At 38.8% G+C, this 17,757-nt stretch overlaps 2 protein-coding genes across 2 annotated transcripts; both read left to right on the top strand.

Moving 5' to 3' along the window:
• The first annotated feature begins 9,561 nt into the window (after positions 1-9,561).
• Positions 9,562-10,656, top strand: LOC124258318 (baculoviral IAP repeat-containing protein 3-like). The gene has a single exon (XM_046692402.1). It carries the CDS (start codon positions 9,570-9,572, stop codon positions 10,617-10,619), a length of 1,050 nt encoding a protein of 349 aa, XP_046548358.1. The 5' UTR covers positions 9,562-9,569; the 3' UTR covers positions 10,620-10,656.
• A 5,937-nt stretch (positions 10,657-16,593) lies between these two features.
• On the top strand, positions 16,594-17,399 carry LOC124258282 (baculoviral IAP repeat-containing protein 3-like). Its single transcript, XM_046692348.1, has one exon. The coding sequence runs from the start codon at positions 16,626-16,628 to the stop codon at positions 17,397-17,399; it is 774 nt and encodes a 257-aa protein (XP_046548304.1). The 5' UTR covers positions 16,594-16,625.
• The last annotated feature ends 358 nt before the right edge of the window (positions 17,400-17,757 follow it).

The following is a 17,757-nucleotide window of genomic DNA, read 5'->3' as shown; positions in this document are numbered from 1 at the left end:
CCCCTTCCCTCCTGCGTGTCATGTACAAAATCAGTGACACCCCACCCACCCCTAGTACCTCTGTAAAAAGTGATGATCACCTACCTCTCAGAACAAAATAGGTGTGCCCCCCTCCTCCCAATTGTGAATTATGAAAGTCATCATTGTGAATTATGAAAGGTCTGAAATACACAATGCCAAAGGTCCCTTGGCTTCACACAATGTACCCATTAAGGAAATCAAGATCAGGTGACGAACGAACGCTTAAGCCATTTGGCAACTCCACCGTCCCATAATAGTTTAGGCATAATGGAAGATGTATTTATGAGACCAATAACGTTTTAAAAGTACATAACATTTTCAAACTGACTTTTTTTTATCGGTATAAGGTAGGGGATGACAAACACGAAACAAGGAAATAGCGCCTTAATTTCTATAACTGATTTAAGTATTACTAACGTTTATTTGGCGTTCAATATTATGAAAGTGAACTGATTATGAAAAAATGGAACAATGTTGATCGTTACTGATATTTTGATTTACACGTAGTTAGTTAGTTATCATTATTATTTTCGCACAATACATTCGAAGATGTGGTGCATTTGAATTTACAGTCTAGGAATGATAATAATCAAACTGATCGTTGCTTTTCGCAGAGCAACGTAACCAGATTCAACGTTTGGTTTACACAGCTGACAGAGCCAACAGGAGCATCTGTTCTGTTTGAGCAAAGGCCCCAAATGGAGGTACGATGTTTTTCAATGTCTAACGATGCCTAACAAAACATAGTGGCTAGTCAACAAATAGTGCCTACTCATTAGGTTGATTGTGGAATTATAGAATAAAAAAAAGATCTCTTTAATTATATTTTCATTATATTAAAATATATTCATCAAATTTGATTGGAGGCACAAACATGGAAACATTTAATACTGATGATGATGAGAAAAATGTCATATATGTTTCAATTGTTTTTTTATCTCCAGGTTGTCAACGGAATGATAGATCTCGACCTTCTACCAGATCAAGTGTACACGTTCACAACCTTGAACACAGGTCATAAAGGGTCATTTCCGGATGCGCCTCCTCCACCTAAACCTTTTCCTTTGCCCTACACTGAGGATTTTGAAGGCAAGATTGTGACGTTTATTCAGCATTTTTATGTTTTTCAGCCTTCTCAGCCTGTCATCAGCTTTCGTACTTACTAAAAGGTTGGGTTGGGTTGTGGATATTAGTGTAGTCAACTTCATCACAGTAGAAACATACTTCTGAAACATACATATGAACCTTGAGGTTGAAGAGGTTCTTATGGCGTGAAATTTCATTGACTAGGTTACAAAGACAACGAGGAACCCTTTAATATCGCTCAACAGACCGGAACCTATGAAGTGGTCAGTGGTCAAGGTGTCCACGGTAATGTCATCAGGCAGATGACCATACAACGTCCTGTCTCCTGGTCACTGTGCCATGCAGAGACTATAGGGCTATCGGCAGCTGTTTTGGGAAACTATCACTGGTAGGCTTTCAGTAAAACTAATTAACATTGTATATACTTTGTAAAGCTGGATATTGCCCTGATTCTCATATTGCGATATATTGCAATAATTTAAGAGATATTGCAATATATATTGTGATAAATTGAATGGAGTGTTTCTGTCCAAGTGCGTACATCATAAATTCATAATAGCTCTCTGTGTGCGACATTATCTTCATAGTTGACTACTTGAGCTTAAACATCTCATGTGACCTCCAATAACTGAGATCCTTGACTAGGATGTCATTATACAGTCAGTAAGACTTAAAGCTTTAGAAAGACTTAGGCCTTTATGATGTCAGTGATTAATGCAGTATAAACGTGTTAACATGAACTATTCAAAATGAAACACTCATTTAGTTCTGGGGAGTCAGTAAGCTAGAAAGACTTAGGCCTTTATGATAAATTGCATATGTTTCTATTATGATGGGGGAGCAAGGGAGCAATTTTGTACACACATTTTAAGGGGGGGCAGCAAGTTTGTATATAACAATATGTTTTAAATTATTCTAAGAAATTATGTGAAGGGGAGAGGGGGGTCATTGATTTGTACATGACATGCAGGATGGGGTGGGGTGTGACTTATTTTGTACATAATTTTGGGGAGGCATTCACATTGTACATGTTTTTCCATAAAAATCATCATCACCCCCCAAGCCATAAATTATGAGCGGTCCCTTCATTCCTCCAAAATGTATCATATGTATCAAATGTATCAAACCCACAAAACGTAACGCATTTGGTAGAATATTTGGCACTTTTGGAGCCACTTATAAAGATTTTCCCACTTGTAAAATGTTACATGAAACCAACAGAAATAAAAGTATATTTGGCACTTTTAGAACACATTTTTTTGCTTTGGAAATCAAGGACAGATAATGCAAAGGGAGCTAACTCTGGATGACCCAATATATTGCAGAATCTGAACCATATTGCGATTATCGTATCGCGAGATACTGTACCGGTATATACCGGTTTACCGGTAATATTTCACAGCCCTAATACTTTGTCAAATATGTAAACTGTAATATGTACATTGATAATCGGACCTCTACTCAGGACCCTTATAGGTTTTAAGACGTTTGGTTCCTTTGGCAGAGGCGTGCCTTTTGTTTACTATTGATGCACTGGTGCTTCGACGACAGCAACATCACGACAATTTCACCTGAAAATATCCCATACTGAAAATTTCTTTCCGATTATCTAACATGGGCTTCATGATTAAGTGAGTGAGTGAGTGAGTTTAGTTTTACACCGCAATCAGCAATATTCCAGCTATATTGGGGATGTCTGTAAATAATCGAGTGTGGACCAGACAATCCAGTGATCAACAGCATGAGCATCGATTTGCGCAATTGGGAACCGATGACATGTGTCAACCAAGCCAGCGAGCCTGACCACCCGATCCCGTTAGTCGCCTCTTACGACAAGCATGGGTTACTGAAAGGTTCATTCTAACCCGGACCTTCATGAAATTTCAACATAGATGTTTTTGTTAGAAAGCATTAGATTGCAACCAGTTCTTCTTTAATGTATATGTTTGACACGTTCCTCACTATAAATCATCACTTGTGGGGGTAGGAATATATACAGAAAATATAGAACTTCTCAAGCGAAAAATAGTAAACTTTTGTGCTGAGTTGAATGTTTCCTTAGAAACGTATGTTGTGTTATATGAATAGGCGGTTGAACTAGAATCGAGGAAAACACTTGTGTCAATTGTGTTCAATTTCAAACCACTGCAATAACAATGACTATTGGTCTTCTATATAACTAGTGCAGCGAGAGAGCTATGATCGTTATTTTCAAAGTGTTTTGAATAATCCCTTTCATAAATTTTCTTTTCTGCCTTTGTTTAACTTTAAGGAAAGACATCTATATTGAGTCTGACATTGGTATAGATCAGGACATGACGCCGACTGTGAGATCCAATGAGGCTTTTCTTGGAGTGAGGGTTGGGGCAGGGGGATGTGCTTTGCCGGGCAGTCTTGGTGTCTTCTTCTTTGTCAACCCTGTTGCTGGAACATATCAAGTCACCACTGACCTTGGTAAATGAGTGACTGAGTGAGTGATTGAGGTGGATTTGTCGCAACATCAGCAATATCTAAGCAGTACCTTGGCGGGGACACCAGATATGGACCTCACACGTTGTACTCCTGTGGAGAATCTTTTGGCATAACCAATTGTCTACTTGTAAGCAATATTGCTTTAAAAAAGAAAAGGACAATGACTGCGGATAGAACAAAATACACTCAGTGTGTGTCATGTTTAGTTTCATTTTCAGCAAGGCATCAGATACTCTCAAATGGTACAACAAGTTCCTTTGATGGCAAAGAAAAATGGAACAATGTTGGCTTACTTGTCAAGGTGAGACATAGAAACAAGTTTTCTCTCAGTTTCTAGATCTTGTAGTGTTAACTAGTGATTCATAACAACTGGCAAACACATACACACGCACGCACGCACGCACATACACACACGGTAGGTATGTTATAGCATGTAGACATGTCAAAGTGAGGTATCCCGATCGGAACATATACTGCATGTAGCATATTCTATGTGTATATATCCCAAAAACAAATTTCAAGAAAATATGCTCTTGTCCTTTATAACCATACTCAAATTAAAAATGCAAATACCAAAAGGATAAAGAGATTTTAATGTATGGGATTACATTTTTACCTTTGAATGTAGCAACGATATCAACTAATCATGCTGGGATCAACTAATCATGAGACTAATATTTCCAGGGTTCCACGGCGATTGGGACAATCAATGGTCAACAAGTATTCAACGTCTCCTCTGTACCAAGCACTGTGGAGATTGGCTTTGCTGGACTCGGTACAGGGTCGTTCGGATATGCTGACTATGATAACTTGAAAGTGTTGCCATCAAATGATGGCTACAATGTCATCAAGAACACACACAAATCAGACAGTAACTAGCTCATGTGCTGTAAGTTAATAAAGAGAAGCGGCAGACATTTATTCCTGAAATATAGCATCAGGCACTTCAAATCTCTTATGACCTACCGTGTTATGGTTCACATAGAATCTTCTGTAAGAATTATTCCAAGTCTTCTCTTTGATAACTCACATGGAACTCTTTGTTGTGCGGTGTATATCTAACAATGAAACTGTTTTTTTCTGTGTGTAAATACTGTGATTTTTGCAGTTATCCAGGCCAGGACGGCCGGACTTGCGAAACCAGGAGAATACTTTAATAATATTATGATTAATATCAAACTCGTGAAGATCCGGGTTAGAACTGGTCGTCAGCAACCCATGCTTGTCGTAAGAGGCAACTAATAGTTAGACTCGCTGACCTGGGTAACACATGTCATTGCATCCCATTGCGTAGATCGATGCTCATGTTGTCATTCACTAGATCACGCCGCCATATAGTTGGGATATTGCTCAAGAATGCTAACGGAAGCTTTTGACATGAAATAAATCTGCGCATGAGACTCCTTTACGTGCTCTTTAGTTTTAGGTTCACATCTGTTTACGGTACACACACACACACACACACACACACACACACACACGCACGCACGCACGCACGCACGCACGCAATGTTCAACGGGATTTCACACCATAATTTCATAATCTTTCTGAAATTAATGCATTATGTAAACGTCAGATGGATATTTTGAAAAGAAGTAACACACACACTATTGTTACAACAGCGTTTCATGAAATACAGGTTAACAACACTTTCAAAGGTCTTGTTTGTGACTTTAAGACATCATGTGTAGACGACGGGGTTCATTCAGTGTCAAAAACGCTGGAGACAATTAGTTTGTCTTTTAACGCCGCGCTCATCATCTTTTCAGCCACAATAGGGCGGTCTGTAAATAATCTAGTCTAGACCAGACAAGCCAGTAGCTACCATCATGAGCATCGATCTACACACATGAAATACTATGACATGCATCAGCGTGCCTGACAACCAGATCCCGTCAGTCACTTCTAACGGCAAGCATGAGTTGCTGAAGTTCAAGTCTAACCCGGATCTTCACAGATGACCCGGGAAGGAACAAACGCCAACCTCATTGCAGTTTGGGGAGTTGTCAGGGGAGGGCACGGAAGATACTGTTCCCTGAACTCTGGCTATGGTTAAGCGTCACCCCAAAGACCCGGGTTCGATTTCCCGCACGGGGATAATGTGTGAAGCCCATTTCTGGTGTCCCTAGCCGTGGTATTGGGAGAGATTTGCGGTGTAAGCCTTATCCACTTACTCCTATGGAGAGTGACGTATGTCTTCAAGGTCAGTTTACGCTTGAAAACATTGCGCCATTTGCCTAAGAGCAAGTTGTTTCTAAAAGCATTAGTCCGCCTAATCTGCAGTTAAGCCTACAGCCTCTGATGACGTTGTCGTATTGGTCAGCCTTAATCTGTCAGTTCTGCAGCTGTTGATAGACCGGACTGACCCATATAATACATGCCATGGGCAAGGACAAATATCGTGCTGCTTATATGTTCGTAAACATGACACATTCTCTTTAATTACTGAGATCGAGGCATAGCGACATAGAAATCTTATGACAGGTGAATGGCTGTCTTCATTTACAGCAAGAACGGATCTTGTTTATTTCCTCGCAGTCCATCGTCGTTTAAAACACTTTTTCTGATTTTAATCTTCATTCATAAAACCAAATAGGATGAAATATTTCAGTCTATGTTATATTTTTGTATTCTTTTTAGATATAGAATTATTTCACAATCGAAAATAGCTCGTCATAGCAAACATGTGTTGGTTCTATATATGTGCTGACCTGACCTGGCCTGTTAACTGAGTAGTGCATAGTATTGAATAACACGATTAATTCAGCCACGATAGGACTGTAAGCCTTGTGCAGTACTTCAGGGCATGCTGCATGTATATGTTCCGTCCTCTGTCTTCTGTCCCGTATCGTTTACGTGAATGTTAAATGTCCTGGCAGTATTAAGGGGAATAACACTGAATATGATGTCGATAGTCGAATGGATTGTTAATTTCATCATGTGCCGTTCAATATTTGTTTGTTTGTTTAACGCCGCACTCACCAATATGCCAGCTACATGGCGACGGTTTGTAAATAATCGAGTCTGGACCAGACAATCCAGTGATCAACAGCATGAACATCGATCTACGCAATTGGGATATGATGACATGTGTCAACCAAGTTAGCGAACATGACCAAGTCAAAACATTGATTACACAACAGTCTCGTTTGCTTTTGACTGGGTTCCGTCCTATTGCGCAACTTAGTACAATAACCAGTCCAGAATTTTGAGACCAATTCATTTAACTGGATATATAAATATTAATCAGTATTATTTGATACATCCAAGCACGTGTATATTGCAACACTACGCTCCTTATAATCCGTGCAGACATGTCGTGCAGCGTGCTCTGTCGTACAGCGAGCACTGACAAACAGAAGCCTGGAAATCGTGGAATCTCAAAAGGAGACTCTGCCGCTAGAAAGGTTTGGCGGTCTGGTACGAACCTGATAATATATCAATCACATTGTGCGTTACGGAACTACACCGAACAAGCGCAAAAAAACACATAACAGGTGTAACCAGTGAGCCAGATGCATTGTGAATTATTTTACGACCTCATCAAACTGGGGCAGCCTGTGAGGTCTTAGTTAAGGTAATGTTGCCTAAACCTCGCCATAAAATATAGAAATACGATGTTACTAAAGTTTAAAATTAAAATTCATTTGTAAATACCATTTTCTTATGAAACAAGGAATTGCAATTCAATGTAACCATAGTTGTTTGTGCCGTCTATTTTCACTTTCACACGAGAAATATCGGATCGGCTTAAAAGTAGGTCATTGTCTGAATAGGTTAATGAGACTCATGTTTTATTTTGACCCGATCCCGTCAGTCGCCTCTTTCGACAAACAAAGGTTACTGAAGATCAATTCTAACCCGGATCTTCACGGGTCACATTAAGAAGTTGACAAAAGGAAACACGGAAGCGCTTCTCTTAACAACTGATGTGGATGTCCTTTCTTCTTAAAATAAGTATTACTAGCACTCTTGGATTAAATTTAATATCCGGAGGCAGACTGAATTAGAAGAATTATAGGAAATTAATTTTTAAAAAAACGTATTTAGTTATTTTACTTGCAAACTCTTTCCTTCTTTTTTTTTGTTAATACTGTACAATTTCATTGCTTTTGTTCAAAAAATGCGTTTACAGTTTAATTCTATTGTGTGTGAATTTAAGACAATATCTACTCCATCTGTGTGTTTGAACAGAAAAACGTAACAGTGGACATGTACATAGTGATTACTGGACGACTGTCTGTCAATAGTAAACGAGGGGCGGTGTAGCCCAGTGGTTAAAACATTCACTCGTCACGCCGACTACCCAGGTTCGATTCCCACATGGGTACAATGCGTGAAGCCAATTTCTGGTGTCCCCGCCGTGATATTGCTGGAACATTGCTAAAAGCGGCGTAAAACTATACTCATTCACTCACGTAAGACCATACTCAACCGCTCACACGTACATCGTAAACGATAAAGGGAATTAGTAGAGACAAATAGGTACAGTCGTGATATATTCTAAGTATGTTTTATTGCATAAATACCCGTTTAAAATGTACCTGTCGCAAACAAAAACAAAAAGACAGGTAGGGATAAAGTTGCTTGACACGGAAAACAGGTCTGCGTTCGACTGAAGCACGAGTAACTTATCAATGAATTGTCATCAGGAAAGTAGTCCGTCATCATCTGACCTTAGATCATCACCATTCATTGACCTGGATTTCGATCGTACACATATGGTATACCATATATCTCACATGGGCATCTCACCCACGGGTGTGCAAGTAAAGTTTAATCTGCGTAATATACATCCTTGATTATGAATATAATTCTCTGCACTAAATCGGACTAAGTATTCGGCGTTAAGTCTAAATCTGTAAGATGACTGACAAACAATTGGGCAATGCAAACAATACAAACAGTGTCTAATAATCACTATTGTAATCTACATGTACTTCATGATTTGTTCTAGTTGTACTGTTGTACCGACAAGTGCAAGTTATTTCTGGTCTCAGTTGTAAGTTTAAAAAACAACGTGAGTGGCATCAATTAAACTAATGCTAGGACAGGAACTATAGTGTTTTGAATGACTGTTGTGATTCAGCATTGCTCAGAACAAATCGTGAAGACACTAACAACCCAAATAACTTGATCTTGAAACCTGTTTACGATAATTTGTTTCACGTCCATACAGTGTGCCCTTTGTATGTGTTCGTGTGTGTGTCTGTCAGTTATTCTCTGCATTTGTATCTTTCTGTGTACATTTGTGTTTTGTATATGTATCTATGACATGTATTACATCTATAAAACCAAAAATAGTGTTAGTAAAGATAGGAAACTAAACCAAGCTCTTAATGTAGTTGAAAACGCATCACGGTAACATAGCCTTCAAATGCAACATGGGTTTTCCCACAATGGACAACAGTTGTTGCTAAACAAGATCCACGTCATTGTCGGGACTGTACATGACGGCGCCCTGTGAATAATTCAATCTGCACTCAACCGATATGTGTCATGACTGTCTGAACAAATATTACGCTTCTCTTAAAGTAGCTGTGTTGCTGGTTGCAATACAATGTATAATTATGGTGTAAGATTTACGGGCTGTACTATTAGATATGCTATTATCACGTAGTAATATTACTTAATATTATAGCAATATTACATGGATGAAATACATACATCTTGTAATAGCATTAAGCCACATTTAGTGGCATTATCAACGAAACAGTAGCATTCCTAATATACATTCCTTAAAGAATTCATAATAAACATGTAAAATATTATTGACTGGCTTGTGATGAATAATGTTAATTAATCCTATCGTTTCATTCAGTAATATTACTAAATCAATAGTATTTATAATTATTTGTGTTTTATTGAGAATAATTACGTATATGAAAATATACGTATATACCTACATGTCATTCACATTTCAGCACAGCAAAACACAAGTCTATGTGACTCAGACTAAGCCTGTCTCTGAATAGTTCAGTGTCACTTGAATGCGACACAGGTCATATCAACACGTCAGCTCTATAAATACAAAATCACTGCAATACACAGAGGTTATCTGTCAACAGACGAGGTCTGCTATGGACGTCACCGATGCTGTAGGTGTTTCTACAAGCTTTACAGGAAGCCCAAGTTCGCTTCAAGCTGGCGTGACCTTCGATGAAATCAAGGAATCTAAACAACCAGGCGAGGCTACAAATGAGAGAGAGAACATCCAGAAACGACTGGCCACATATCACCACTGGACTGGACTAGCCTTCCCAATACAGCTGGCAGTAGCTGGGTTCGTATTCACAGGGGAAATCGACCAGGTTGTGTGTACCTTCTGTGGATTAAAACTGTACAACTGGACACGGAAGGAAAAACCTCTTGAGGTCCACAGAAAATATTCTCCTGGTTGTACGTTCTTGAAAAAGTGGTTTCCGTTACCCAGGGAAGTTACGGGATCGTCAACACTTACAAGAGGACCATCAGGATACGATCCAACAAAGGCTGGACACAAGGAGTATGTTTCCATTGCCAAGAGAGTGTCTTCTTTCGTTGGATGGCCACTTAAAGGGGAGCTCCATTCTTCACAAAACATGTCGATGGCTGGGTTTTTCTACATTGGATCTGCGGACAGAGTGAGATGTTTCTACTGTTCCTTTTCACTCAGAGATTGGGACGTGGATGATGATCCTTTTTCTGCCCATAAACAACACTCTGCTCATTGTGACTACATTAACCATCTTGCCAGGAATGCAGTCACGACAAGGATAAGGACATTACGATCTTCTGAACATTCGTCCCAAGCTTCCCCTAATGCAGTTCCACCAGGGGATGCTGGTGGTATGGACTCAGTGGAACCAACATTGACGACTACGGAAGGAAGAAGAGGATGTGAACATTCACCCTCTGTTCAAGCTTTGTTGGATTTTGGATATACGCTTGGTGTTGTTCAAAAAGCAATTAAGAGGCACAAAGAGAAATATGGATATGATTATAAGAATTCCACAGATTTATTTCTCACCATTGAAGAAATTGATAATCTAAAGGGTTAAAACTGAGGCAGACCGACCGCAGCCGTCTAAAACCCGGTATTTTACACAAGCCACAAGTACTGAATGATGGTAAACGGGTTAAACTGTTGTAGCTACCCAGTATTTGCATAAGCTTTTACGGATCAGTTCACTGTATCAGTGTAAAAAATCTGCAACATCTTTCTCTTACACGTAGCTCTGCCTTATAATCATTATATCAGCATATGTGAAACTACTCGATCAGCAAATATCATGTTTAATCCTAATATAATATTAGCAAATGAATGTGTCCAAACACAAAGGTTACTGAAGATCAATTCTAACCCGGATCTTCACGGGTCACATTAAGAAGTTGACAAAAGGAAACACGGAAGCGCTTCTCTTAACAACTGATGTGGATGTCCTTTCTTCTTAAAATAAGTATTACTAGCACTCTTGGATTAAATTTAATATCCGGAGGCAGACTGAATTAGAAGAATTATAGGAAATTATTTTTAAAAAAAACGTATTTAGTTATTTTACTTGCAAACTCTTTCCTTCTTTTTTTTTGTTAATACTGTACAATTTCATTGCTTTTGTTCAAGAAATGCGTTTACAGTTTAATTCTATTGTGTGTGAATTTAAGACAATATCTACTCCATCTGTGTGTTTGAACAGAAAAACGTAACAGTGGACATGTACATAGTGATTACTGGACGACTGTCTGTCAATAGTAAACGAGGGGCGGTGTAGCCCAGTGGTTAAAGCATTCACTCGTCACGCCGACTACCCAGGTTCGATTCCCCACATGGGTACAATGCGTGAAGCCAATTTCTGGTGTCCCCCCGCCGTGATATTGCTGGAACATTGCTAAAAGCGGCGTAAAACTATACTCATTCACTCACGTAAGACCATACTCAACCGCTCACACGTACATCGTAAACGATAAAGGGAATTAGTAGAGACAAATAGGTACAGTCGTGATATATTCTAAGTATGTTTTATTGCATTAATACCCGTTTAAAATGTACCTGTCGCAAACAAAAACAAAAAGACAGGTAGGGATAAAGTTGCTTGACACGGAAAACAGGTCTGCGTTCGACTGAAGCACGAGTAACTTATCAATGAATTGTCATCAGGAAAGTAGTCCATCATCATCTGACCTTAGATCATCACCATTCATTGACCTGGATTTCGATCGTACACATATGGTATACCATATATCTCACATGGGCATCTCACCCACGGGTGTGCAAGTAAAGTTTAATCTGCGTAATATACATCCTTGATTATGAATATAATTCTCTGCACTAAATCGGACTAAGTATTCGGCGTTAAGTTTAAATCTGTAAGATGACTGACAAACAATTGGGCAATGCAAACAATACAAACAGTGTCTAATAATCACTATTGTAATCTACATGTACTTCATGATTTGTTCTAGTTGTACTGTTGTACCGACAAGTGCAAGTTATTTCTGGTCTCAGTTGTAAGATTAAAAAACAACGTGAGTGGCATCAATTAAACTAATGCTAGGACAGGAACTATAGTGTTGTGAATGACTGTTGTGATTCAGCATTGCTCAGAACAAATCGTGAAGACACTAACAACCCAAATAACTTGATCTTGAAACCTGTTTACGATAATTTGTTTCACGTCCATACAGTGTGCCCTTTGTATGTGTTCGTGTGTGTGTCTGTCAGTTATTCTCTGCATTTGTATCTTTCTGTGTACATTTGTGTTTTGTATATGTATCTATGACATGTATTACATCTATAAAACCAAAAATAGTGTTATTAAATATAGGAAACTAAAACAAGCTCTTAATGTAGTTGAAAACGCATCACGGTAACATAGCCTTCAAACACAACATGGGTTTTCCCACAATGGACAACAGTTGTTGCTAAACAAGATCCACGTCATTGTCGGGACTATACATGACAGCGCCCTGTGAATAATTCAATCTGCACTCAACCGATATGTGTCATGACTGTCTGAAAAAATATTACGCTTCTCTTAAAGTAGCTGTGTTGCTGGTTGCAATACAATGTATAATTATGGTGTAAGATTTACGGGCTGTACTATTAGATATGCTATTATCACGTAGTAATATTACTTAATATTATAGCAATATTACATGGATAAAATACATACATCTTGTAATAGCATTAAGCCACATTTAGTGGCATTATCAACGAAACAGTAGCATTCCTAATATACATTCCTTAAAGAATTCATAATAAACATGTAAAATATTATTGACTGGCTTGTGATGAATAATGTTATTTAATCCTATCGTTTCATTCAGTAATATTACTAAATCAATAGTATTTATAATTATTTGTGTTTTAATGAGAATAATTACGTATATGAAAATATACGTATATACCTACATGTCATTCACATTTCAGCACAGCAAAACACAAGTCTATGTGACTCAGACTAAGCCTGTCTCTGAATAGTTCAGTGTCACTTGAATGCGACACAGGTCATATCAACACGTCAGCTCTATAAATACTAAATCACTGCAATACACAGAGGTTATCTGTCAACAGACGAGGTCTGCTATGGACGTCACCGATGCTGTAGGTGTTTCTACAAGCTTTACAGGAAGCCCAAGTTCGCTTCAAGCTGGCGTGACCTTCGATGAAATCAAGGAATCTAAACAACCAGGCGAGGCTACAAATGAGAGAGAACATCCAGAAACGACTGGCCACATATCACCACTGGACTGGACTAGCCTTCCCAATACAGCTGGCAGTAGCTGGGTTCGTATTCACAGGGGAAATCGACCAGGTTGTGTGTACCTTCTGTGGATTAAAACTGTACAACTGGACACGGAAGGAAAAACCTCTTGAGGTCCACAGAAAATATTCTCCTGGTTGTACGTTCTTGAAAAAGTGGTTTCCGTTACCCAGGGAAGTTACGGGATCGTCAACACTTACAAGAGGACCATCAGGATACGATCCAACAAAGGCTGGACACAAGGAGTATGTTTCCATTGCCAAGAGAGTGTCTTCTTTCGTTGGATGGCCACTTAAAGGGAGCTCCATTCTTCACAAAACATGTCGATGGCTGGGTTTTTCTACATTGGATCTGCGGACAGAGTGAGATGTTTCTACTGTTCCTTTTCACTCAGAGATTGGGACGTGGATGATGATCCTTTTTCTGCCCATAAACAACACTCTGCTCATTGTGACTACATTAACCATCTTGCCAGGAATGCAGTCAAGACAAGGATAAGGACATTACGATCTTCTGAACATTCGTCCCAAGCTTCCCCTAATGCAGTTCCACCAGGGGATGCTGGTGGTATGGACTCAGTGGAACCAACATTGACGACTACGGAAGGAAGAAGAGGATGTGAACATTCACCCTCTGTTCAAGCTTTGTTGGATTTTGGATATACGCTTGGTGTTGTTCAAAAAGCAATTAAGAGGCACAAAGAGAAATATGGATATGATTATAAGAATTCCACAAATTTATTTCTCACCATTGAAGAAATTGATAATCTAAAGGGTTAAAACTGAGGCAGACCGACCACAGCCGTCTAAAACCCGGTATTTTACACAAGCCACAAGTACTGAATGATGGTAAACGGGTTAAACTATTGTAGCTACCCAGTATTTGCATAAGCTTTTACGGATCAGTTCACTGTATCAGTGTAAAAAATCTGCAACATCTTTCTCTTACACGTAGCTCTGCCTTATAATCATTATATCAGCATATGTGAAACTACTCGATCAGCAAATATCATGTTTAATCCTAATATAATATTAGCAAATGAATGTGTCCAAACACAAAGGTTACTGAAGATCAATTCTAACCCGGATCTTCACGGGTCACATTAAGAAGTTGACAAAAGGAAACACGGAAGCGCTTCTCTTAACAACTGATGTGGATGTCCTTTCTTCTTAAAATAAGTATTACTAGCACTCTTGGATTAAATTTAATATCCGGAGGCAGACTGAATTAGAAGAATTATAGGAAATTATTTTTAAAAAAAACGTATTTAGTTATTTTACTTGCAAACTCTTTCCTTCTTTTTTTTTGTTAATACTGTACAATTTCATTGCTTTTGTTCAAGAAATGCGTTTACAGTTTAATTCTATTGTGTGTGAATTTAAGACAATATCTACTCCATCTGTGTGTTTGAACAGAAAAACGTAACAGTGGACATGTACATAGTGATTACTGGACGACTGTCTGTCAATAGTAAACGAGGGGCGGTGTAGCCCAGTGGTTAAAGCATTCACTCGTCACGCCGACTACCCAGGTTCGATTCCCCACATGGGTACAATGCGTGAAGCCAATTTCTGGTGTCCCCCGCCGTGATATTGCTGGAACATTGCTAAAAGCGGCGTAAAACTATACTCATTCACTCACGTAAGACCATACTCAACCGCTCACACGTACATCGTAAACGATAAAGGGAATTAGTAGAGACAAATAGGTACAGTCGTGATATATTCTAAGTATGTTTTATTGCATTAATACCCGTTTAAAATGTACCTGTCGCAAACAAAAACAAAAAGACAGGTAGGGATAAAGTTGCTTGACACGGAAAACAGGTCTGCGTTCGACTGAAGCACGAGTAACTTATCAATGAATTGTCATCAGGAAAGTAGTCCATCATCATCTGACCTTAGATCATCACCATTCATTGACCTGGATTTCGATCGTACACATATGGTATACCATATATCTCACATGGGCATCTCACCCACGGGTGTGCAAGTAAAGTTTAATCTGCGTAATATACATCCTTGATTATGAATATAATTCTCTGCACTAAATCGGACTAAGTATTCGGCGTTAAGTTTAAATCTGTAAGATGACTGACAAACAATTGGGCAATGCAAACAATACAAACAGTGTCTAATAATCACTATTGTAATCTACATGTACTTCATGATTTGTTCTAGTTGTACTGTTGTACCGACAAGTGCAAGTTATTTCTGGTCTCAGTTGTAAGATTAAAAAACAACGTGAGTGGCATCAATTAAACTAATGCTAGGACAGGAACTATAGTGTTGTGAATGACTGTTGTGATTCAGCATTGCTCAGAACAAATCGTGAAGACACTAACAACCCAAATAACTTGATCTTGAAACCTGTTTACGATAATTTGTTTCACGTCCATACAGTGTGCCCTTTGTATGTGTTCGTGTGTGTGTCTGTCAGTTATTCTCTGCATTTGTATCTTTCTGTGTACATTTGTGTTTTGTATATGTATCTATGACATGTATTACATCTATAAAACCAAAAATAGTGTTATTAAATATAGGAAACTAAAACAAGCTCTTAATGTAGTTGAAAACGCATCACGGTAACATAGCCTTCAAACACAACATGGGTTTTCCCACAATGGACAACAGTTGTTGCTAAACAAGATCCACGTCATTGTCGGGACTATACATGACAGCGCCCTGTGAATAATTCAATCTGCACTCAACCGATATGTGTCATGACTGTCTGAAAAAATATTACGCTTCTCTTAAAGTAGCTGTGTTGCTGGTTGCAATACAATGTATAATTATGGTGTAAGATTTACGGGCTGTACTATTAGATATGCTATTATCACGTAGTAATATTACTTAATATTATAGCAATATTACATGGATAAAATACATACATCTTGTAATAGCATTAAGCCACATTTAGTGGCATTATCAACGAAACAGTAGCATTCCTAATATACATTCCTTAAAGAATTCATAATAAACATGTAAAATATTATTGACTGGCTTGTGATGAATAATGTTATTTAATCCTATCGTTTCATTCAGTAATATTACTAAATCAATAGTATTTATAATTATTTGTGTTTTATTGAGAATAATTACGTATATGAAAATATACGTATATACCTACATGTCATTCACATTTCAGCACAGCAAAACACAAGTCTATGTGACTCAGACTAAGCCTGTCTCTGAATAGTTCAGTGTCACTTGAATGCGACACAGGTCATATCAACACGTCAGCTCTATAAATACTAAATCACTGCAATACACAGAGGTTATCTGTCAACAGACGAGGTCTGCTATGGACGTCACCGATGCTGTAGGTGTTTCTACAAGCTTTACAGGAAGCCCAAGTTCGCTTCAAGCTGGCGTGACCTTCGATGAAATCAAGGAATCTAAACAACCAGGCGAGGCTACAAATGAGAGAGAGAACATCCAGAAACGACTGGCCACATATCACCACTGGACTGGACTAGCCTTCCCAATACAGCTGGCAGTAGCTGGGTTCGTATTCACAGGGGAAATCGACCAGGTTGTGTGTACCTTCTGTGGATTAAAACTGTACAACTGGACACGGAAGGAAAAACCTCTTGAGGTCCACAGAAAATATTCTCCTGGTTGTACGTTCTTGAAAAAGTGGTTTCCGTTACCCAGGGAAGTTACGGGATCGTCAACACTTACAAGAGGACCATCAGGATACGATCCAACAAAGGCTGGACACAAGGAGTATGTTTCCATTGCCAAGAGAGTGTCTTCTTTCGTTGGATGGCCACTTAAAGGGGAGCTCCATTCTTCACAAAACATGTCGATGGCTGGGTTTTTCTACATTGGATCTGCGGACAGAGTGAGATGTTTCTACTGTTCCTTTTCACTCAGAGATTGGGACGTGGATGATGATCCTTTTTCTGCCCATAAACAACACTCTGCTCATTGTGACTACATTAACCATCTTGCCAGGAATGCAGTCACGACAAGGATAAGGACATTACGATCTTCTGAACATTCGTCCCAAGCTTCCCCTAATGCAGTTCCACCAGGGATGCTGGTGGTATGGACTCAGTGGAACCAACATTGACGACTACGGAAGGAAGAAGAGGATGTGAACATTCACCCTCTGTTCAAGCTTTGTTGGATTTTGGATATACGCTTGGTGTTGTTCAAAAAGCAATTAAGAGGCACAAAGAGAAATATGGATATGATTATAAGAATTCCACAGATTTATTTCTCACCATTGAAGAAATTGATAATCTAAAGGGTTAAAACTGAGGCAGACCGACCACAGCCGTCTAAAACCCGGTATTTTACACAAGCCACAAGTACTGAATGATGGTAAACGGGTTAAACTATTGTAGCTACCCAGTATTTGCATAAGCTTTTACGGATCAGTTCACTGTATCAGTGTAAAAAAATCTGCAACATCTTTCTCTTACACG

Source organism: Haliotis rubra, unplaced genomic scaffold (assembly GCF_003918875.1).
Source record: "Haliotis rubra isolate DU_JTF1 unplaced genomic scaffold, ASM391887v1 Scf69, whole genome shotgun sequence".
Lineage (NCBI taxonomy): Eukaryota > Metazoa > Mollusca > Gastropoda > Lepetellida > Haliotidae > Haliotis > Haliotis rubra.
The sequence above is the reverse complement of the archived record's forward strand: the minus strand, read 5'-3'. Positions and strand labels throughout refer to the sequence as shown.